Source organism: Castanea sativa, chromosome 7 (assembly GCF_040712315.1).
Source record: "Castanea sativa cultivar Marrone di Chiusa Pesio chromosome 7, ASM4071231v1".
Classification (NCBI taxonomy): Eukaryota; Viridiplantae; Streptophyta; class Magnoliopsida; order Fagales; family Fagaceae; genus Castanea; species Castanea sativa.
This window is the reverse complement of record NC_134019.1, coordinates 45,224,120-45,248,991: the sequence shown is the minus strand read 5'-3', so window position 1 is coordinate 45,248,991 and position 24,872 is coordinate 45,224,120. Positions and strand designations below refer to the sequence as shown.

Sequence of the window (24,872 nt, the reverse complement as noted above, 5' to 3'; positions counted from 1 at the left end):
ATGTTTTGGTGAAAGATAGTAAATCTACTGAATGTGTGACTAAAAAGAAAGTTACTTTTTTAGTGTTGTACAACACTTGAAAATTTGTGGCGGACAGTTTTTTTTTCCTTTTTTTTTTTTTTTTTTGAGAAGAATGTGGTGGAAGGTGAATGGATGTTTATATGTTTGTTTTTTTTTTTTTGAAAGGGGTCATTCATTCATAAACTCATAAACGCAAAACATCGTAAGCCAAGGCCTCCACAGCCGGAGGAGGAGAATCCTCCATCCAATATACATCATTATCTATAGAATTCCTAGCATGCTGAGCAAGAACATGTGCAACCTTATTCCCATCCCTCCTAGTAGTACTAATGCTAGCCCACTCCAAACAATAAACCAAATGGCGAATATCATCCACCACATAGCCTAGCAAAGAACAATCTATCTTTGTCGATGAAATGGCTTGCATAACATTTACGTTGTCTCCCTCTATAATCAGCTTGTTGAATCCAACATCTACAGCAAATTCCAATGATCTTCGACATGCCAATAATTCTGCTTCCATACTAGAGCGCACCTGTGGCCCACTTGCTGTCATTGCCGCCATAACCTGACCATGCTCGTCTCGAATAATTGCTCCTACTCCAGTTCTGTCCAGATCAGAAAAAATAGCTGCATCAAAGTTTAATTTATATACAGAAGATGGTGGGGGCTGCCAGATCACACTGTAATTATGTTCTGGCTGCATCACAGTCAGCTGCATTTGTGCTGATTTATACTCTGTCAGGTACTCCTCTGCTCTCTTATTCAATTGCCTCGGGTCCATCAGATTTCCACCAAACACCACTCGGTTTCTCTGGTTCCATATAAGCCAAGCTTGAATCCAGAACAGCTCCACTTCCTCAGTCATTAACTTGTCAACTAAATATTCCATAAGTTGCAGCAAATCAGTGGAAGCTACACACCTCTTCTGCAATTTTCGACAACTCCCTGCCCAAATATCTTGCACCGCAGCACACCCCCAAATTGCATGGATTGTACTCTCCACCTCCCTTAAGCATAATGGACATTTGGCTTCCGATATTACTCTCCTCCGGACCAGATTAGCTCTTGTGGGTAAAATATCAGTACAAACCCTCCAACTGAATACTTTAATTTTATTGGGAATTTTCAGATTCCATAACACTTACCAGACCTTCTTTCTTGCACTATTATTTGATGATTCTGCCTTATCCACCCCTTGTATCCTCCTTGCCACCATATAAGCTGACTTCACAGAAAAATACCCATTCCTATTATAGCTCCATATAATTGAATCAGCAACACGTCATCTGCTTAGCTTAATTCTATTTATTGCTTCAGCGTCATCCGGATGGAAACTTGAATGAATCATGTCGCTCCTCCATGCATTTATCTCTGGATTAATCAAATCTGATACAACCATCTCAGCCATTAATTCATGATTAGGATGTAGCACCTTATTTGTAGGATGATTTGGTATCCACCTATCAGCAACCACCCTAATTGAGCTCCCATTGCCGACCCTCCAACAATATCCAGCTTTAAGAATAGGTAAGGCTGCCACCAAACTCCTCCAAACATAAGAGCAACCCGGAGATTCTTTAGCATCAAGAAAAGATGATCGGGGAAAATACCGCACTTTGAAACACTTAGATAATAAAGAATCAGTATCTTGAATCATCCTCCACCCTTGTTTAGCCAACATCGCTAAATTAAAAGCTCTTAGATCCCGAAATCCCATACCACCCTCCAGTTTAGAAGTTGCTAATTTATCCCAACTCTTCCAATGAATTTTTCTTTCGTTGCCTACTTGTCCCCACCAAAACTTAGCACACATATTATTCAATTCATCACACAATTTCAAAGGAAGTTGAAACACACTCATCGTGTATGTAGGTATAGATTGGGCTACAGCTTTTATAAGAATTTCTTTCCCTGCTCTGGATAACAACATGCCTTTCCAACCTTGCAATTTTTTCCATACTCTATCTTTTAAATAAGCAAAAGTATTGTATTTATCCCTTCCAAGCAAAGTTGGCAGCCCTAAATAAGAGTCAAACTTCACCACCTCCTTGACCCCCAAGATCTGCAACATCTGTTGTTTTTGAACATCTGTGGTATTACTGCTGAAGAAAGCTGAAGATTTCTCCAGATTTATACTTTGACCTGAAGCTCTTTCATAGGTTTGAAGAATTTCTGCTATCACTTCTCCTTCCTTCGGCGTTGCTTGACAAAACAACAAAGAATCATCTGCAAATAATAAATTTGTAACTCTAGGAGCTCCTCTGCAGATTGACACACCTCGAATCCTCCCTTCCAGTTCAGATTTAGCCAGCAAAGCAGTGAATCCTTCAGCACATAAAAGAAACAGGTACGGTGACAATGGATCTCCTTGACGTATTCCTCTGGATGGATGTATCATACCATATGGTCTTCCATTTACCAGAATAGAAAAAGATGGAGTAGTGATACAGCTCATCACTCTTTCGATCCACCTTGTAGGGAAACCCATCTTTTCCATAATTTTTTGCAAGAATAGCCATTCAACCCGATCATACGCCTTGCTGATATCTAATTTCAATGCCATAGTCCCGTTCTTGCCCTTTTTCCTCACATGCATAGTATGTATGGTCTCATAAGCTACCATAACATTATCTGTGATCAATCTACCCGGAACAAAAGCACTCTGGGTAGGAGAAATAATATCTGGAAGCACCTGTTTCAATCTGTTTGCCAACACCTTGGAAATAATTTTATAAATCACGTTACATAGACTAATAGGCCTAAAATCAGCCATTTTCTGTGGATTTTTCACTTTGGGAATAAGAACTATGTGTGTGTGATTTACCTCCGGTGACATATTTCCATTATTTAAAAAATCCAATACAGCAGAAATTACATCATCTCCCACTATATGCCAAAATTTTTGATAGAATAAGGCATTCATACCATCAGGTCCTGGAGCTTTTGTAGGTCCCATTTGGAATAGAGCCACCTTCACCTCCTCAGCGGTAAAATCTCCCGACAAGACTTCCAGCATGTTATTTGTCACTTTATGAGGAACTACATTGAAACATTCCTCCATTTGATCAGCTGTACCTGCACTAAAAATATTGTCAAAATAATCTGAAGCTACCTCAGCCACCTCCTCTACCTCTTCCACCCACTGCCCTTGTGCATTTTGTATACCACTTATGTGATTTTTCTTCCTCCTTTGTGATGCTTTAGAATGGAAAAATTTCGTATTCCTATCTCCATGCTTCATCCATGAAATTCTAGACCGTTGCGCCCAGTAAATTTCTTGCTTTTGTAAAAGATCATCCATTTGTTTGCTCACATCCAAAAACTCAACTCTATTTTCTTCACTAGCTTCGGCTTCATTCAACATGTCCAACTTTTTTTGTAGCTCCTTCATGGCTACCTCATCAGGTTTGGCCGAACCCCAAGCTGTCAATTCTAGCCCACATGCATGAATTTTATTTTTGATAGAAAGCAGCCCATGCGCACCATCTCCAGACCTGCCCCACGCCTCCTTAACAGCTTCTTCACACTCATTAGAAAGTAGCCAGACTTCCTCAAATTTAAATGACTTCCCATGTGGCTGCCTTTGACGTTTAAAGGATTGAACTTGCAATATAATTGGTAGATGATCTGACGCATGTGTTGATAGATGAGTAATTGTGCTCATTTGAAATCTCACTCTCCACTCTTCATTTGCAACCCTTATATGTTTGTTTAATTGTATATAACACGTTATATATAATGATAGTATGGTTCAGTTTATATATATTAAGTGATGTATATTTTTTAACGTAATGGTTTTTGTTGTATTATTATATTTTGCTATAGACTTTGTTTGGGTTTGTTTGGTTGGCATCTTTTGTCGTGTAGATGACATCCTAAATTCAAATTTCTCATCTCTCATTCTAACTATCAAAATTATAAATAAATAAAAAATAAAAACTTTAATAAATTTTTAATTTGTGAATGACTCAAAAAGTTTTTAATTTATGACATAAAGTGCTTGTTTGGTCTTTTTTTATTTTTATCTTTTTACTATAAGAATTTTGTTATATTTAGCCTGGCCACCCTTAAAAAAAAAAATTCAGGCTCTACCACTAGTTGTGTACGTGACACTACTTAAAAAATTCTGATTTCAGGGTTGAAAATTTGAAAGCAAACTCTCTTTCGACAGTCAATCTCAATTATTAAAGAACAATTATATGGGTTTCAGATATTAATTAATATTTATATCCTAAAACTAAACAATAGATTTATTTAACACAAGCAGAGTGTAAGAGTGTACAAGTTCTCCACGAGAACCAGTAGTCATTAATCATTATATCTATACTAGCAATAGCTAGCTTAATATTTGCAACAGTGCTCATTCTCCTAATATTTTCAATGTAGCTTTTGAACTCAGAGCAGAGGAAGGTAGCCATGGGAGAAGTGGTAGAATTAAAAAGTAGTCTAGTTATGCCACTCGCAACTTCACCTTCAGATACCGATACTGAAGCAGAGGCAATGCAAACGATAACCATTATAGATGGTCGTCCCTCAAAAGATATTACTTCATCTACAAGCTTGCAAGGTTACCAGCAATCCACAGGAAGCTTGGCTTCCCATCACTGAGTCCAGGAATGGCAACACCTATTTCGCAACGTTTCATTTAATTTGCTCAGGACTTGGATGGCAAGCTCTTTCGCTTCCTATTGCATTTGCCTCACTTGGATGGTAAGCTATCTTTTTCCAATGATTTATTGATTTGTAGTCAATGTTGCTCAACTATTGTGAAGAGGATGAGTTGTGAAATGAGTGACATACAGTGTGAGTTTGATGACTGAATCAAGCTCTAACAGACTCAGTCATGAATGTGCGTGTTCGAGTTGTCAATCCATGCCTGAAAAAGAATAACACTTCATGAATATATGATGTTTGATATATTGTATGTAGTTTTAGTCACTGAATTTCATCTATTCAAGTCATAAAATAAAATTGTCATTTTGTCTAATAATTTGATTAATTAATTGTATATATATATTTATGATAAAAAATGTGTTTATTTTTAAATGCATCTATGCGTATTCCTGAGTAACAAGCTAGTATGATAATAATAATAATACGCATAATTTTAAAAATTGACATGGTCAAAAAACCAATTTTGCTCCCGGTTTTTAGTTTTTACTAGTTTGGGGAGTTTTATCAAACCAAATTGTTGCTCAGTTCCCAGTAGGACTTGTTGATTTAGTTCAGTTTTTAAAAATATGATAATATGTTATGGAAAAAACTTAAAAAATTAAAGCTTCACTTGTATGTGTAATATAATATAAAGTGAAGTTCATTAACAACATATATTGCTCACATTTATAAATAATTTATCAACAAGATCTTGCAAACTTATTGTAGAGTAATGTCACTTCCTTCAATCGAGAATAATAATAAGTTTTTGTGTTATGTTAACGGATGCCCTTAGTGCAATTGTTAATAAATTATTTTAAAAAAGTTTTGACAGCATTTAATGGAAAATATGAAAAACCATAAAAAAATTAATCACTTTATCATTTTCTCATAAAATATTTCAAAAATAATTTTTAAATTAATGCTTTGAGGGCATCCGTTAACTTTTCCCTAAATGGTTTCCTTGTGAATTTAATTAATAGAATATAATATTATCTGAATTGTTTGGGAATTTATCTCTCCCAAATATTTGGGTAAAAATGGCCTACCATAACATTTTCCAGATTTCATAAAAGTAAGAGTTTTGTGCACTTATTATTATTGTATACAATAAAATTTAAAATTTTGAATTAAAATCAATAATTGATTGTATTTGATCAATTAAACATAAATAATACTATCTTTTTAATAATAATTATGTGATTGAATCTAACGTTTGTCCTTATATGAGAAGAAAGAACATCAATTCCGAACTATTTGATAATTATTTAACGAACATGATATTTTGTCCCCTCTCTTTGTCTCTTTTCTCTCGTTGAATTAACAGTAACACCTATTCCAAAGATGTTAAATCATGGACACACAAGTTCACATCCAACAGTGGTTTTACTTTCGGAAAATCTTATGGAATCCATACCAAGTAACAGAAAACTTTAAAGTTTGTTGTTCTTATTTGCATTTGTTGAACCAAATGCATTCTTTAAAACTGTCACTTCTATTTAAGTAGCTGTGGTCCATGCTATTGCTAATAGGGTTGCTCTCTTTCTTCGGCTACAAAGAAACGATCCTATTGTTGCTTGCAATAAGTTCCAAATGCAGCAGCCTGAAGAAAAGTCCTATCATTTGATTTAACTTCATGAGTTTGAGTAATGATATAAACACAATAATTAAGTAGAGAAACTTTTACTCATTCCTAGTTTTTGGGCATATCACAGATATCATTATTTTTACCCACAAGTAATAACTATTTATCACTTCAACGGTTGTGAAATTTTTTATGTTCAATTAATATCTTATTGTAATTATTTCATTGGTTGTAGGACATGGGGTATCATATGTTTGTCACTAGCATTTGCGTGGCAACTCTATACCATATTTATTCTTGTTCGACTACATGAATTAATCCCTGGAATTCACTACAACAGATACATGCAACTTGCTATAGCTTTTTTTGGTTAGTGCAAAACCCCCTCTTATTATTATGGACAAGGTTTTCCTCGAAATTAGTTTGGGGGAATTTGTCATCAACTCACAACCTGGTGATTTATAAGTCTATACGCGTGTAATATTTAAGCAATTCACATGACTCATTAATAATGTTATGTGACTATTAGTACACGTAGATAGTTTTTTAACAGCCACGAAGTGGGTTGGGGGAAATTTATGTAAACTAGTTTGTGTATAAACTTTTTATTATTATTATCTTTATATGTTAAGAGGATATTAGAGTTATAACTTTAAAAAATTTCAAAAATACCCCTAATCTAATTAAATAATCCTTATTCTTATAAAATAAAAAATATGGTTAAAATTGTAATTCAACAAAATTCAAAATAAAAAAAACTACCCGATAAGCTTTTTTTCCTAAAAATTAGCACACTTTCTATTTAAATATATCTCATGCATGTTTAATACATTTTTTTCCCTAAAATCTAGCACACACTAAACCTAACCGTTTACCTATTTTCAAATCTTAAATTTTAGTTTCTTAAAAATTCATTCTTGTGTAACCTCACTGATAAAAGATAAATTCAAATTAATAATAATAATAATAATAACAGCAACAACAACTAGCCTCATCACACGCTATGCATGTGTGATGAGGCTAGTTGTTGTTGTTGTTATCATTATTATTATTATTATTATTTTGTTAATGAATATTCTTAAAGCACAAGATAAAATGTATTCAGTATTTGATTAGATAATAATTTTATTTTTTAAACATATATCTATACTACTATTTAAGGGGCTGTCCCTGTTTGGACCAGATTTATTTATTATTTTTTTTAAATACCCCTATGTCCCTAAGTTTAAGTAAAGACAGAACTAAAGGACAACAAAGTAAAAATATATCTTTAACTCCCACTAAAATATTGCCTACAAAATAGGATTACTCTCCCACTAACCCACTTATTCAAAAACAAATTTCACGTTTAATTGATGCGAATTATTAAATTTTTCCCAAAAAATACCCCTGCAACCTAAATTTATATATATTCTACTATTTAAGGGGTTTCTCCTGTTTGGACTGGATTTTTTTTTGTTCCAAAATACCCTTACACCCCTAGGTTCAAGTAGAGACAAAATTAAATGATAGTCCGGTAAAATACGTGTCTAACTTCCACTAAAACATTGCCTATAAAATAAGAACACTCTCCTACTAACCCACTTTTTTTTTAATGCTCACTAACTCACTTCTTCAACGCAACTATACGTTTATTTTTTTTTAAAACAAAAAATAGAAAAATAGAAAATGAATTATCACATCAATTAAATAGGTTTAACAATAAAAATATTTAAAAAAATTCCCCATACGTCCACTTCTTCTTCTTCTTTTTTTTTTTTTAATTCTTAAAAAAAAAAAAACACTACCAAGTAAAATTCGAATCCCACTTCAAAATTCAAATACATGCCTAAGCAGTTACCTAAACTAAAATCTTATCCACTAACCAACTGTTTCACTCCATATTCCAAACTTAAAACCACGATGATTTTGCCTTTTACAACTCTTAAATATGTTTCTGTGGTTCTACGAAATTTCACTACTAGGTAAGAGGGATACTCTACTTATTTCTCCAATTTCATGTTTTTTATTTATTTATTTTTTCTTTTGGGTATTTATGTTTCTAACGACAATTGTTTTTTTTGGATAAATAATCCTGGTTAATTACTGATGTATTGCATCTTGATCAATGTGATTCTCAATCATTTTTTTATTTAATTATTTTACTTAGTCTCGACTAATTGGGTTAGATGAATTTTTCTGCCTATCAACTAATACATTTGTTTTCAGGTCTTAGTACTTGGGGTGTGAGGCAATGGTTGCACTTGAAGATGTTATGGTTCTTGGAGAGCCTGTGGCTAGACCGGTTAAAATTTGGTGAAAATTATGGAAGAGTCAAACACGAAACAGCTACAGATCTCAAGGAAAAATGAGGAAAACCACGTAAAGGAATTGGATAACTATTTATTGGAGAGTGATGAGTGAGAGTGAGTTTGATTTCGTTACCCATTATCGTGCACTTCGGATAAACATCATCAAAAATAACTTTAATGTTTTTGTTTTATTATTTATTTTTTTATTTATTTTGGTATGTGTATGATTGTATCTCAAGTTGAGGAACACGAAAAGATGGCTATCTTAGCCCTTTATTAGTTGGATAACATGTTGTAATTTAAATTTTCATCCAACCAATCGAAAAAAAAAAAAAGAATAGAGAGAGGATTATTATTATTTTTCTTTCTTTCTTATATCTATAATTCTGATGATTGGATGGTAATAAAGTAAAATACACTAGCCTCTAAGCACGCGCTCACGCTCGTGCTCAGAGGCTCTTCTATTTTTTGGGTAAAGGTTAATTTAGAACATTTATTATAATTTAGGATTACTACATTTTTCAATCACAAAAAAACTTAAGGATGTGATAAGTATTATGTGTGGTGAAATAATTTTTCATCACACCTCTAGGTTTTTTTGGGGATTGGAAAATATAGTGATTCCAAATTATAATAAATGTTCTAAATTAACCCTTACCCAAAAATAGAAGAGTCTCAAAGGCTAGTATACATATATATATATATATATATATATATATATATATATATATATATATATATATATATATATATATATTATTGATATATAAGTAACACTTGCACTTGAGAAGTCATGAACCCGTAACTTTATGTCCCCACCCTTCACTCAGCACTTATAAGGAAAGTGGGTGTCAATTCAGTTAAAGTTCATTAGCGTGCAAATATGAAGAAAAACACACGCAACCGCAATAAGTTTTGTGTTAAAGCTAATAAATTGTTGAAAAGTTATCTTTCTGTTTAAAAAGAAATGTATACTTTTAACGTCCAAGCCCCATTTTTCACATTTCTTTAACTTGTGGGTTGTTAATTTTTTTATATCAATAAGTAATACAACATTTTAACAAGTATCTTGATTATATATATATATATATATATATATATATAGAGAGAGAGAGAGAGAGAGAGAGAGAGAGAGAGAGAGTAAAACCCATAGAAAAATGATATTTCACAGTTTACTACTTTAACAAGTGAGACAAATTTAAATTGTATTCCCTAGTTAACATTCAATTGCATTTGTTCTAATAATGCATTACAAAGGTCTCACAACTTACTAAATAAAAAGATGTGTGGCAAATACAAATTGTTTTCCTAATTTAACATCCAATAAAATTTGGTCAAATGACAAAGATCTTACCCATGATGCATAGGAAGGTGATAATGTGTTATTATATACAATACCAGAGCCTTAGTCCCAAACTTTTGGGGTCACCTATGAATCCACAACAAATTAGCTAAGATCAATTACATGTATTCTGTTTCCTAATTCTATTATATCTAAAGTCATAATATGTTACCATATGCAAGTCCAAAACTAGGGAACTGGTTTGCCCTATTCCCTGTAATGTACAATTCAGGGGGTGCTTGCATCCTTTTAATTATCACTGGAGGTGGCACCCTAGATATCTTATTCAAAACCATATGTGATGGTGATGCCATGTGTCATGCCAAATCCTTGACAGGTATAGAGTGGTACTTGGTGTTCACAAGTGTAGCATTACTTATAGCCCAACTACCCAACCTTAACTCTATAGCATGGGTGTCTCTAATTGGGGCTACCACAGCTGTTCTATATTCTACTTTGATTTGGGTTCTCTCAATTACCATAGATAGGTCCATAGGCATATCCTACGGTCAATTTGATGAAATGAAATCTAACATGGAAAAATTCAATGATGTGTTGTATGCGCTTAGGATCATTGCCCTTGCATTCAAAGGACATAATGTTATCCTTGAGATACAAGTTAGAATCCTAACATACTTTCTACATTTTCATTTTCGAGTCCCAATGATAGTTCGGTGGTTATCATGTTAGTGATTTGAAGTCCACCTCTTCCTCTCTCAATATTTAATAATAATAAAAAAATCCTTTTCCTTTTCGAAAGGTTTAGAATTGCACTTTTTCTTTTGGTTTTTGGGTAAACAAAGTATTATGAATACATTATTCGCATAGAATTTCTTAACTTGTCAAATTGGTAATTTGTAATTAGTGTGTGAAAAAAATTTGTTACGCATGAGTCTATGTGAAAATGTTGTTAGACAAATTGTAATATTCAATAAAAAAAAAGGTGTTATACCATAGCTCTTTGCTTTTGGGGTAAGATATGCTTCAACAATTGCGCGCTAATTAAGTCAAGGTTTGTGCCTTCACCCAACTTTAGGATACAACATGAGAGTATCCAACTATGTAAGAAAGCTCAACCTAGCCCAGCCTAAACTCATGACCCTTTTAGATTCAATGGATGTTAAAAGACCTAAAATATGAAACTCTATATAAGGATATGTACACACACAACAATTTTTAAAGTTGAATACTCACGCAACACATCAATCTTAAAGGTTGGCAAAAATGTCTCAAATATTTTGCATTTACATACAAACTAATAAAAGATCACTAGCCCTTCCCCAGTGGTGAAACCTCACTACCACTCCCTTGCAAGAGAAGGATTCTTTGGTTGGGGAAGATAAATTTTAAATGATGTGATAATCTGTATATCTTCATTATTAAGTTCATTGGGTTAACTCGTCTACAATCTCCCCACTCACATAAGGTTGACCCTAAGTATCAACAATTATCCAATACATTCAATACATACAAACTCCCTCTTACAATGTGGGGGTTCCATGGTGTGTGTGTGTATATATATACACACACACCATTTCACTAGAAATCTACCATTCAAGTGAAAAGAGAGAAGAGTCCACCCTATGGACATAATAATTTCTCCTAAAATAAGAGAGCTTACCTTCTAAGTAACTTAAGGTTATGCTATCATTTTGATTAGAACAATAAAAAGTGATGCACTATTATAAAAACAAACCAAGTAATGCTTTAAAAGAATAGATACATTTGTCATCTCGATTTGAATGCAATTTTAAGTTAAAATGTCTTTAATTTTTCAGGGAACATTGCCTTCAAGTCCAAAACAAACATCCTATAAGTCAATGTGCACAGGGGTGACAATATCATACATAGTAATCGCTATGTGCCAATATCCCCTTGCAATAGGTGGATTTTGGGCTTATGGAAACAAGGTAAGCAAATCTTCTTTTGTTGAACTTATTGAGATTTGTTATATACTTAAGAGATTTATTTATACCATCATGATTTTTTCATCAATCAAATAAGTTCCTGTTTGAGATGGTGGTTTAAAAATGCACTTTTAGAATATAGTTTTTTAAAATCTCACTTTTTGTTAGGTATAGATATATGGTTTCTCGAACAATCTATTAAGGAAACGAAAAAAAAAAATCAAAATGTAAAAATCCCACTTGGGTTTGGGTCAGTTGTAAACATGTTTCGTGTACTATTAATTCAAATTTTTAAAGGCTGATTGATGCGGGAGATGTAAGAAAATTATTATTTAATATTATTTATGTTTGCAAATCAATTGTATTTTTATGTTTTAGGTCCTAGTAGTTTATTGGGCTATTAATATTTTAATTTGAAAGCAAGATTATTTTTGTAATAAGGCAATTAGGGTTTCCTAGCCAATTAGAACTAGGGTTTAGCAATCCTTTATAAGCAACCTATTGTACTCCTCGAGGAGATAGTTGATATTTTGATGAATGAAAAAAAATGACCGTTTGATCTTTCTTTGGTCTGGTGCTGATTCCAAGTCTACCCTAGGTGCTGACTCCAAGCAAGGCCTAGGTTCTGACTCCTAGGTCATATCCTTTATTTTATTGTTGTTTCAATTTTGTTCTGGTTGTCTTGTGTCAATTTTGGTATTGGAGCAAACACCGATCTGTTTGAAGCATCTTCGCAGTCCATCCAGAACCAGAAAAATATCACAAAAGAAAAGAAAAAAAAAATCCATTCCTGGTCAGGTTCTTTCAAGAAGTTTCTTCGCACGCCACCACCTATTGGAAAGCCAACGCTGCCATCCCTTGCCTGTTAGATCGCACCACAGTGAGCCCCACCACCATCCTCTTCTTGATATTGCGCCACGATGACCCTCAATTGCCCAACACCATGCCTCCGCAATCCCTCCATAAACTAGCGATTCCATCTCAAAGGTAACAAAAACTAGCCTTTTATTTAATTTAAAAAACCCAGCACCCTATTTTTTGTTCAAACTCTTCAGTCTTCACGATCATTTTTAATTTGCAACCCCACTGTTTTCTCACCAAGAAAAACTTGACCCAGCCCATCTGAAATAAAGAAATCAAATTGAAACCCATTAAACTACCTGACTCAGCCGAAACAACAAACTCATTGTACACAGTCACACAAGCCAAAGACCGGACCCATTTCATTAACAAGACCCCAAGCCTAGCTTTATACCCAAACCCTTAGCACCAGTTTAAAATAAAAAATTGAAAGCCCGAGCTTCACCAGCCCAATTGCCACCCAAAAAAAAAAAAAAAGTATCAGAGTATCAGATTGCTTGGTGCTGACTCCAAGCAAGGCCCAGGTGCTGACTCCTAGGTCATATCCTTTATTTTATTGTTGTTTTAGTTTTCTTCTGGTTGTTCTGCGTCAATTTTGGTATTAGAGCAAACTACGATCTGTTTGAACCATCATCGCAGTCAATTCAGAACAAAAAAAAAAAAGCTTTCACCGTATATTTTCCACCACCAGAAATCCAGCCACCACACCACCTTCAAAATCCCTTCACGACATCTCTAACAAACCAACATCAGAAAACCATATCTCAATACCCGTCAACCAAAGCCCTTTGACCCAAAAACTAACAAACCCCATATGTTAATCTTGGCCATCATTGAAGCGCCACACCAGCTGCCAGAAAAGCCAACCACCACACAAAAAAAAAACAAAGTGAGGAAGACGAGACCCACGCCGAGACCCATCGGCAAACTCGACTTGCCGCCGCTGAGATTGCCCAACCATCGCCAAAGCTGAGATCCACGCCGAGGCCCATCGTCCACCTCAACCCACTGCCGTCGAGATCGATGAGCTACAGCCTCTGGGATTGCTGAGCCACCGCCGCCGCCAAACCCGAGACAAACCACCACTAGTCCTCTACGACTCGAGCCGCCGCTATCCTCCCCACCTTCGCCCAGCCAGCAGCCGTCGATCCTTAGCGCCAGTCAAAGTCCATCGCAACAACTTCCTTTTTCCTTTCTTTTCTTTTGAGCTTTGTTAGTTGAGTTTAGTTCTGAGTTCATTTTGTCTCTTTCGTGTATCGTGTTTGACACTTTGACTTAGTAAAAAAAAATCAAAAGGAAAAGAAAGAAAGTAGTGCTTGCTGTGGCAGCCCATTACATTTGGCCTTGAGTTGTTCTCCACAGGTCTAATATGTCCAAGTCAGAAGCCTATTCCAACTATTTGTCCAGAGAACATCACAGCAACCCAGGTTCTTGTTCCAACTTCCAACTATTTTAGAGAATCATGGTAATATCAGAAGCACTTTATTTTGATGGTTGTAAAACTATTCCATGGGATTTTGTCAACTGGATGAATGGGATGGAGCAATTCTTTGAGCAAGCAAATTGGGCAGATAACAAAAAGGTTACGTATGCAAAGTTGAAGTTAAAAGGTGGAGCACAAAGGTTTTGGGAAAAGCTTGAATATTTTCTCTATCTAAACTATGAACCTGCCATTAGTGTGTGGGAAGATATGAAAGAAAAGCTTTGTGATGAGTATTTGTCACCATACTTTCGAGCTAAGTATTTACCCCAATCTTAGTGTGGTACTTTTCAAGTTGAAACAAATTCGATGAATTCTCATTCCATTTCATGTCCTCAGTGCACTTTTGAACAATCTATCAAGAAATTAAAAGAGTTATCTGAAAAGATCAGGAAAAATGTTCAAGACATGATTGCTTAGATGGAGCAAATGAAGACTCAAACTGATTCAATAGGGAAACCAAGGATAATTGATCAAAATGAAATTATTGCTGCCCCTATAGAAGACAACATTAATGATGATATCTTGATCGTGGAGAATCCTCAAGCAACACTAAAGCCTAATGTTGACACAAATGTACATGTCTCGACAAGTGTTGTTTTAACATGCGTGCAAAGAAATGAATCTATTGAAGAGCAGCAAGGTGAAGAGATGGTTTCTATAGAGAGTATTATGTTAGAGGGTACACATGATGCGATATTGGAAGCTAATGAATCTGCTTTTGATCAGTCTTTCATTGTGCATGAAGACAAACAGTTCGCTAAAGTGGAGAAAGTGGATAACATAGTGCTTCCAATGGTTCAAGATAAGATTATGTTGATTCCACACATTGATTTTGTTATTCCAGAAGAGTTTGACACGGTGGAATTCAAATTTTTTCTTTTCTCTATGCTCCCTAAGGTGATTCCAGACTGGAAGCAAGTGTTATTTGTCAGCATCCTAATCCTTCAATGCTTTAGAACTCGACGTCGAGTTTTCTCCAACCAGAGGAGAATGATGCGGGAGATGCAAGAAAATTATTATTTAATATTATTTATGTTTGCAAGTCAATTGTATTTTTATGTTTTAGGTCCTAGTAGTTTATTAGGCTATTAGTATTTTAATTTGGAAGCAAGGTTATTTTTGTAATAAGGCAATTAAGGTTTCCTAACCAATTAGAACTAGGGTTTAGCAATCCTTTATAAGCAACTTATTGTACTCCCTGAGGAGTTAGTTGATATTTTGATGAATGAAAAAAATGACCGTTTGGTCTTTCTTTGGTATGGTGCTGACTCCTAGTGGTTTTCTCACTTGGAGCTGACTCCAAGCAAGGCCTAGGTGCTGACTCCTAGCAAGGCCTAAGTGCTGACTCCTAGGTCATATCATTTATTTTATTGTTGTTTCAATTTTGTTCTGGCTGTCCTGCGTCACTGATTCCTTGATCTTATTGCCCTTTCTTATCTTAATGCTCCTTCCACGATGGTCTTTTCTTTGATGTCAAGTTGAGGTTAAGGGTTTTTAAATTTTTAATATTGTTTTGCAACTTGCAAGCAGAGGTATTGTTGAGAATTTATGGTGGAAATTTGAGTGATTTTGTGAATTTACGAATTGATAGTTTGGTTTGTTTTGGAAAGAGGGCATGAAATTTGAAAATTGATGATTTTGTTCCGTGTAAAAAGCATGAATTTAGGGGATTTTTCCTGTACTAATTTTGATTCTTCGTCTACTGTGTCGCATTAAATTGGGCATTGATCTTATAATATTAGATATGAAGTTTTCATCTTATTGACAATTCAATTTTTTATAACAAAAAATAGTTTTATATAATTTCTAATAATTTTTTTTAGGGTAAACTACATATTTAGTCCCTAACCTTTACACCATATTTTAATTTGGTCCTTAACTTTTCAATTGTGTCAATTTAGTCCTTAACCTTTTAATGTCGTGTCAATTTAGTCTTTGCCATTATATATTAGATGAAAATTGTTTACATAGCAAATAGCCAAAATAAAATTTTAGTTTATTATCACATCAACAGAAGCTAATTTTTTATTTTGACCATTAGACATGTCATTAATTTTCATCTAAAAGATAATTGTAAGGATTAAATTGACACGGTAAAGAAAGGTTAGAGACCAAATTGACACAATTAAAAGGTTAGGGATCAAATTGAAATATGGTGTATAGGATAGGGATCAAATACGTAGTTTAACCTTTTTTTTAAGATGTCATTGTTTTAAATGATTTTTTTTTATAATAAATGCAGTCACATACAAGGCACATGATTACAAATCGTCCTTCAAACTGACGGAAGTTTAACATAGAGATCAATTTGGATACTTGTAAGATCTCAAGGGACTAAAAATTTAAATTGATAGTACAAAAAATGTGTTTGTAAGCAAACTGAACTTTTAGAGATATTTTTTGCATTTAGCCCAAAAATAAATTGTATCAAACAAACGCATCTACAATATATAAAATCTTATTATCATAAGATATCTTCTATTTTGTGAAATGGATCTTATTAGATATTACAAATAGGTTTGAACACTATTAGACTAAAAAAAATATTTAAACCTTGAAATGGACTCTTTCAATTTCTAATGAAACAGAGAATTATGTTTTTTCATAAATAGGGAAGGGGAAAATGCAAGACTTTTTAGGCACTTGTATATACTTAAAAAAGTTTATATCAATGTTTTGGGTCATTCTACCAAACCCCCCCCCCCCCCCCCCCCCCAAAAAAAGGGGGTACGGTACCTCCTAAATTTGAACCCTTCGCTTAGAATTGTTTTAATCTTGACTGTTGATGTAATTTTAATGGGTTTTGGTTACCGGCTAAACAGGTTTTATATATAATCCAAAAATTAAAACATTCATCAAACTTTTCTCCTCTCATGTTTGCTTCTCTACCTCTGCTTGCTCTGTCTCAGTTTGCCTCTCTAAACAAAACCCTTAAATCACAGCTAAAAACCATACAAGAACCAGACAGCCGCACACCCACAACCTCAAATCGGCGGCGCTTCTTCTCATCCGATCCAACTTGTCGACGCCGCTCTGTAATTTCGTCCCTTCCAATCCATCCTCAAATTCATGGTGCACTTATATCCAATCCAAAGGTGAACTGTCAAAAGATGATTATCCATGTCTGGATGACCCGAGTCAAACTTTTCAAGGGATGTCTCAGATTGCTGCAGTAAATCATGTTTCAGTTACTAATCCAGCTCAATCAAAGCAGACACGGGCTTGGCCTCGGAACTTTGATGATGGGTATTCAAGGTGTGATTTTCATGCTTCCCTCACATGAGTCTGTATGCATTGTATGCTCTTTCTGGTTCTTATCTTTTTTGCTTGCGGGAGAGATTTTGTATGGTGCAAAACTAACTTAAAGCACAATTAAATTTAAGGAATTGACTTATTAGCTAATGCTACACATGGCTGAATTTAATTTGAGAATCTAAGGTACAACAATGAAGGAATTGTAACTAAGTTTTGCCCTTTTGTATCTTTCAATTTCTATGAAGGAAAAACCAAGTTCAAGCAAATTGTTTGTGTTAGGTGCAGTTAGTATTTGAAAATTTCAGCATTTGACTTAGCAACCAAGCTGACAGTTGTTTCATAGACTAAGTTGCAAATATGAGCAAATGAACTAATTGAATCTCTGAGAGAGAGAGAGAGAGAGAGAGAGAGAGCAAACCTTGAATAAATTATAAAGAGAATAATGTAGTGATAGATATAGGAATAAAATATGTGGTTGATCATTAAAGTTTAATTGTGGCAAGTTCTAGATGCTCCATCACTTCAAGATGACTTTTACTTCAACCTAGTGGATTGGTCCTTGCAAAATGTCCTTGCAGTTGGATTGGGAACCTGTGTTTATCTATGGAGTGCATCAAACAGCAAAGCAAGTTCGGTATTACTTTGTTAGGAACAAATTGAAGTAGAGTTTGGTATGGGTTGTGTGTAATATTCTATTATGCAATTTTGTTCTCAGGTAACAAACTTGTGTGATTTGGGACCTAATGATGGTGTGTGTTCTGTCCAATGGACCTGAGAGGGTTCATACATTTCCATTGGTACAAATCTTGGTCAAGTTCAGGTAGCTAGTCCTCTAAACTTGCATATGATCCTTTAATTATCACATCTTCTTTGTAGGCTAGTATGTTCAATTAGTCTCTTATAGAATTGAAATTAAGCTAGCATTTTGGTATACTGTTGTAGGCCTGGGATGGGACACAGTGCAAGAAAGTCCGAACCATAGGTGGGCCTCAAACAAGAACAAGGGTTTTGGCATGGAATTCGCGCACATTGGCCTTCGGAAGCAGGGATCGCAACATACTTCAACATGATCTTCGGGTTCAAGATGGCTTCGTTAGCAAGCTAATTGGCCACAAGTCTGAGGTGAAGCCATTGAAAATTTCCTAACTCCTCTTTTTATCAACTGAAGCCCTTAGTCCCACCTACTTGGAGCTTTCTATGCATATCTTTTATTGTCATTTAGCTTTATAAAGGATCATATCCTCTGTTAAGTGTTATAATCCAATGTTATTGATATGCTATCCTTAACATGGACCACAACTTAATGGGAAGAAACAAAGAAGTTATAGGGAAAATGGCAGTAATCTTAACCTTTCCTTAACTTCAATGCAACAAGTATGTGGGCTAAAATGGTCCCGTAGTGACAGGGAACTTGCATCTGGTGGCAATGATAATCAGGTATTCATCACTAGATTTTAGTTATTTCTTATTCTTTGGAAGCTTTATGTCTAGTCAATAACTAATTTGACTTCTTGCTGGTGAGCCTAGTTATTGGTCTGGAAGTAGCATTCTCAGCAACCAGCTTTGAGACTAACAGAGCACACAGCTGCTATTAAGGCCATTGCTTGGTCACCCCACCAAAGTGACCATCTTGCATTTGGAGGTGGAATAGTTGATAGATGTATTCGCTTCTGGAACACCACAAACGGCCACCAACTGAACAGCGTTGACACGGGGAGCTAGGTAGTTCTTTTCATTTCTTTATGCATCAGAATACCAGTTGATTTTCGTAAGGGAAAAAAAAATCTACTAGCCTTTGTAAATGCCCATAGGCAACTTATGATTCTAATAAGGGTCGGGAGGGGAAGTGGGTGCTATTGCCAATTCAAACAACATATGATCCTGTCATGTGGAAATTTGTTCTTGAATAAATGCATGTGCTGAAGGAATACTTATATAGAGTTTGCTACTTAACATGCAAGTTTGCGATCTTGCATGGAGTAAAAATGTGAATGAAATAGTAAGCACTCATGGGTATTCCCAGAATCAAATTATGGTGTGGAAGTATCCATCAATGACAAAGGTATTAGCTTTTTAGTCATAACATTTTCATTTTCATCATAATCTGTCAGCAAACCTTGGTCTAAAGTAAATAACCTTTGAAATTATAGACAACTAGACTTGTCTGGTTTTTTTTTTTTTAATTTTTTTTTATTGAAACTGCTGGATTGATTGATTGGTTGCAACTCTAACGGGACATAGTGTGCGAGTGCTTGACCTTGCAATGTCACTCGATGGTCAGGTACTTCATCATTTCCTTTAAAGCATTTTTCATAGCATGTGAACCTGATTAGCAGCACAAGAGTAACACCAAACTTAGATGCAAATAAATATTATAATGCATATAGAAATGTTTTAATTTGAACTCAATTGCCTCTTGCAGACTATAGTTACTGGTGCTGGTGATGAAACCCTCGGGTTTTGGAATGTCTTCCCATCCATGAAAACACCAGTAAGCATGACCATTGCAAACCATATTTGATATTTGATAATAATCAAACTGCACTTTGCTATATCTTTCTAATTCACTTCTCTTGTTTCCTATTGTGTTTTCAGACACCAGTGAGAGACACAGGTCTTTGGTCTCTTGGGTGAACCCAAATTCGATGATATTCTTTGCACACGTGAACATGTTTTGGTCTTTGGTCTCTTTGGCGAACCCAAATTTGATGATATTCTTTGCACACGTGAATATGTTTTGGTTATGAAGATGGAAAGGAAAGGGTTAGTTTATACTGTATATGAAACTGTAATTTATTTGTAAGTAGCTAAGATGTGCTGAGAGATTGGCAATGATATATTCTATTTTTTATTTATTTTCCCCTTCTGCTATAAAGTTTTGAATCTGTAATGTATTTCCTCATGTATAAAATACTTGGACATCAATAACACTAGATAATTTGTACTCTCTCTCTCTCTCTCTCTCTCTCTCTCTCTCTCTCTCTCTCTCTCTCTCTCTCTCTCTCTCTCTCTAGCCTAATGTTATTGTATATGTGATACTCATAGAAGCGCTAACAAAGGTTTGAACGACTGCACATAACAACAAGAAACGATTCTTGAACATGTCACAATGACTTGTGTGGGTACTCAAGATTTTCACCTCGGACCAAGGGCTGGCCTTGTAATCTCGTAGGCTTGACACCTTTGTATCCCACATCGAAGAGAACTTCCCCCACATTCTGCCTTATGAGCTTTGAAGCGAAGGAGTAGTGTACCATCAGTGTCCGAGGTGAAAATCCTAAGCACCCACAACTTGTTTATCATTTAATGAAATTTTAGTTTCCAACTTTAAAATACAAACCCCAGGCTTACTACATCCTAGAGTACACAGCAAGTAAAAATAAAATTACAATGATCTTCATCCTGATTTCTGGTGGCCTGAGTCTGGCACAAGAAGCCAATTATATGGAACAAATTATCTTTGTCCTTGCTACGACCCTTGACATATCAGATAAATCTCTCTGGATGAGATCTTGTGGCTGTTGGCCTCAACCATGATGCTTTTCTAAACAGTGGTTTGCATATCTGGCTGATTTATGTGAAGGCAAAAGCCAGAAAGAAAGCAAGAATTATATCCAAACCCGTCAGTTGGGGCCAAGCTTTTTGTAAGGGGGGCCCAAGTCCTTTTTTTTTTGTGGAAAATTAACCTGCATAGACACTTTAGTTGGGGTGGCTATACTCAGGTCGGACACAGTCATTTGACATTTCCGCACACGTGGATCTAATGTAAATGCTAAAAAATATAAAACCTAGTGTAGTAGCCTTAAATGATGACTATTTCATACTGGATCTATAGTTTCAATTCAAGTGTTTATTGAAAATTTTAAAATTGTCAACAATTTTTGTATTGGAATTTTTGCATAACTTGCTAATTGTATAGTCACCCTATTTCCAACCTTAGACACCATAATAAACACACAACTGTGATTAAGTTGTAGATGTTGCATAAGAACAATTAGAGAGCACATAAGGTTATACATCTTCGCTTTTATAGTATATATTGATGATGCATAGAAAATCAGTAGGCTGAATGCTTCAGGCTTCAATGAGCTTGAGATTGCTTGGAAGGCCTGAAAAGAAAGAAGCACAAGATCAAAGGTGACTAGGGTGAACTGGCCAAGAACCCTTCGATACTTAAGTTAGTTTTCTCTCATGAACTCAAGAATTCCAACTCTATAAGTGGTGAAAAACTTATTTTGATTTCATATGACTGAGTCCTTTTATAGTGAACTTTGGAGTGGTTACTTGTTTAGTAACTTCCTCAACGGGGATGGAAGTTAGAAGGTTCAGACTTAACTTCTACAACTGTCATCAAAAGTTAAGAACTTAGTGGGAAGTTAGAGTGATGAATAAGAATTTTGCTCCTACTTCAGAATAGTAGAACATGGTCTGAATTATAAGCTTTTGGATATAAATTTACTCTGAAAATTTCTAAGTGTTTAGCGGTCGTCCTAGTGACTCCATGATGGACGACCTTCTTGCAGGATGACCTTTTTGGTCTTGAACGACACTATGGATGAATTGGAAATAGTCTAATTTTTGGTTCACCATCATATATAAATAATAGAAATATAAACATTAAGAAAATGATCTCAACTATGTTATTTTTTAGGGAGGTATGCCCTTGAATGTGATGGAAGCAACCAAGGGAGATACGTAGGAAGTTAATTGGTATATTCAAATATTTGTGGAAGAAACCAAGATAATTACAGCAGATTTTTTTTGTGAACAAGAGTAATTATTGTGGTTGGGCTAATTTCATTGGATGTTTTTTTTTTCTTTTTTTTTTTCTTTTTTTGGTTTTCGACTTTAGATCTAAATTTTTTAATATCTTTTTTAAAAAATTACTATTGTGATGAGCGGTTATTAGTAAGTAAAAAAGTGACCACAATGATAAGCCTAAATGTAAAATTATGGTCAGATGTGATATTGGTAGTACTTACTGTGACGATTGAACTGACAATTGTAAGGAAAGAAATAGGGTACCACTGAATGTGATAAAAGTACGGCTAGAAATAATGTTGGTATTGCCCAATGTAATAATGAAACGGTCAAATTTGAGAATAAAAAAAATAGGGTACACTAAATGTGACAAAAATAGAGCCAGATGTGATGTTGGTACGACTTAATGTGACAATGAAACCATCAAATGTGAGAAAAAAAAAGAGTAAGAGAACCACCAAATGTGGGAAAAGAACTGTCACATGTGACGTTAGAATTGCACAATGTGAGGATGGAATCGTCAAATATAAGAGAAAAAAGTAAGGGAACTACCAAATGTGAGAAAAGAACTGTCATATGTGATATTGGAACTGCACAATGTAAGGATGAAACTGTCAAATGTGAGAAAAAAATAAAGGAACCACCAAATGTGGCAAAATAATTAACATATGTCATGTTGGAACTGCACAATGTGAGGATAGAATCATCAAATGTGAGAAAAAAGTAAGGGAACCACCAAATGTGAGAAAAGAACTGTCACATGTGATGTTGGAACTGCACAATGTGAGGATGAAACCATCAAGTGCAAGAAAAAAGTAAGGGAACCACTCAATGTGACAAAAGAATTGTCATATGTGATGTTAGAACCGCACAATGTGAGGATGAAACTATCAAATCCGAGAAAAAAAAAGTAACGAAACACCAAATGTGAGAAAAAAAACTGTCATATGTGATGTTGGAACTGCACAATATGAGAATGGAATCGTCAAATGTGAGAAAAAAGTAAGGGAACCACCAAATGTGAGAAAAGAACTGTCACATGTGATGTTGAACTGCAAAATGTGCGGATGAAATTGTCACGTGTGAAAAAAAAGTAAGGGAACTACCCAATGTGACAAAAGAACTGTTATATGTGATGTTGGAACCACACAATATAAGGATGAAGCCATCAAATGTGAGAGAAAAAAAAAGTAAGAGAACCACCAAATGCGAGAAAAAATTGTCACATATGATGTTGGAACTGCATAATGTGAGGAATGAATCGTCAAATGTGAAAAAAAGTAAGGGAACTACCAAATGTGAGAAAAGAACTGTTACATGTGATGTTAGAACCACACAATGTGAGGATAGAACCATTAAGTGTGAGAAAAAAGTAAGGAAACCACTCAATGTGATAAAAGAACTGTCATATGTGATGTTGGAACCGCACAATGTGAGGATGAAACCGTCAAATGTGAGAAAAAAATAAGTAAGGGAACCACCAAATGTTAGAAAAAAACTGTCGCATGTGATGTTGGAACTGCACAATGTGAGGATGGAACCGTCAAATGTGAGAAAAAAGTAAGGGAACCACAGAATGTGGGAAAAGAACTGTCACATGTGATGTTGGAACTGCACAATGTGAGAATGGAACTGCACAATGTGAGAAAAAAGTAACCTGGTATAACAGGTTACCTACTAGTGGGTACCGTACCCTCCATTTTTTGGGGGGAGTACCGTAGAATTACTTCAATGATCTCTATATAAAAAAATGTGAGAGAAAAGCATGATTTTGACTCTTCTAATTTTACATGATATAATGAAATTTGGCTTCATAAATTCTTTTTTCTTTTTATTTTTTCATTATTTTTCATTTTTCTATGTATTTATGAATGACAGGCCGGATAGTGGAGGACAAGGATTGTTGACGTTATTTTCACAAATCCACGGACCAAACAGCTCGAAGTTGATGATGACCTCAATTTACCTACTAGTATTGGTGAACTGTTTATGTACATTCCAAGTTTACACCTTGGTTGTTTTTGACAACTTGGAAGTTAGATACACAAGCAAGAAAAATCAGCCATGCCCAAGGTGGGTTCACACATTTCTTCTCATTTTCTATGGAGGGTTGGCTTTCTTTCTTTCTGTGACTTTTCCATTTTTGGGAAGACTAGCACCTTTAGTTGGAGGTGCTACATTACCTTTAACTTTTGCTTATCCATATTTCATGTGGATTGCAATGAAGAAACCTCGACCAAATGGTTTGGTTTGGTTTATAAACATGGGGTTAGGTTGCTTTGGCATTGTCTTGACTATACTAATAGTTATTGCAGCGGCTTGGACCTTAGCTGACAATGGACTAAAAGCCAACTTCTACAAGCCTTAATGACAGATGCAGTAGTAAGAAACTAAACCAATAACCATTTTGAATGTATATATGGGCCTCAAGGAATTACTTATTTGATCGGCCGTCTTGTGTTAATTGTTCTTTATAAAGGTATATACAAGATAAGTTGTAATATATTATATTGAAAATGTAGAGAGTACCGTTTGTACAAGATGATGAGCAAAATGTCAATAAGTTTGTTTAAGGGGTTTAACTCCTGTTTTATTCAAGTTCGACAAGCTGTTATAATGCTTTGTGAACATTAAAATCAATTAAAGTAACTCTCCAAATCTATCTTTTGAAGGGCTATGACTCACTTGACTCATTCATTTTGTAACTACT

At 34.9% G+C, this 24,872-nt stretch overlaps 1 protein-coding gene, 2 long non-coding RNA genes and 1 pseudogene across 3 annotated transcripts; 3 read left to right on the top strand and 1 right to left on the bottom strand.

Annotated features, from left to right (window-relative positions):
• Nucleotides 1-205: 205 nt before the first annotated feature.
• LOC142644553 (uncharacterized) lies at nucleotides 206-1,240 on the bottom strand. The gene is made up of 2 exons (XM_075819139.1): nucleotides 1,170-1,240; nucleotides 206-1,121 (listed from the first exon to the last, which is right to left on the bottom strand). Exons 1-2 carry the CDS (start codon nucleotides 1,238-1,240, stop codon nucleotides 206-208), a joined length of 987 nt encoding a protein of 328 aa, XP_075675254.1.
• On the top strand, nucleotides 320-24,530 carry LOC142642735 (lysine histidine transporter-like 8; annotated as a pseudogene).
• Nucleotides 18,094-19,119, top strand: LOC142642736 (uncharacterized). Its single transcript, XR_012845727.1, has 3 exons — nucleotides 18,094-18,221; nucleotides 18,344-18,838; nucleotides 18,929-19,119. It is a non-coding gene; the product is annotated as an uncharacterized LOC142642736 (long non-coding RNA).
• LOC142642737 (uncharacterized) lies at nucleotides 19,603-20,349 on the top strand. Its single transcript, XR_012845728.1, has 3 exons — nucleotides 19,603-19,682; nucleotides 19,824-19,892; nucleotides 19,997-20,349. It is a non-coding gene; the product is annotated as an uncharacterized LOC142642737 (long non-coding RNA).
• Nucleotides 24,531-24,872: the final 342 nt, after the last annotated feature.

Bases quoted from the DNA above. Each gene is read 5' to 3' on its own strand.
- LOC142644553 (XM_075819139.1), bottom strand. From the start codon at position 1,240: ATGGTGGCAAGGAGGATACAAGGGGTGGATAAGGCAGAATCATCAAAT. The intron at 1,122-1,169 runs GTAAGTGTTATG...TAAAGTATTCAG, and splicing joins AGTGCAAGAAAGAAGGTCTG to TTGGAGGGTTTGTACTGATA.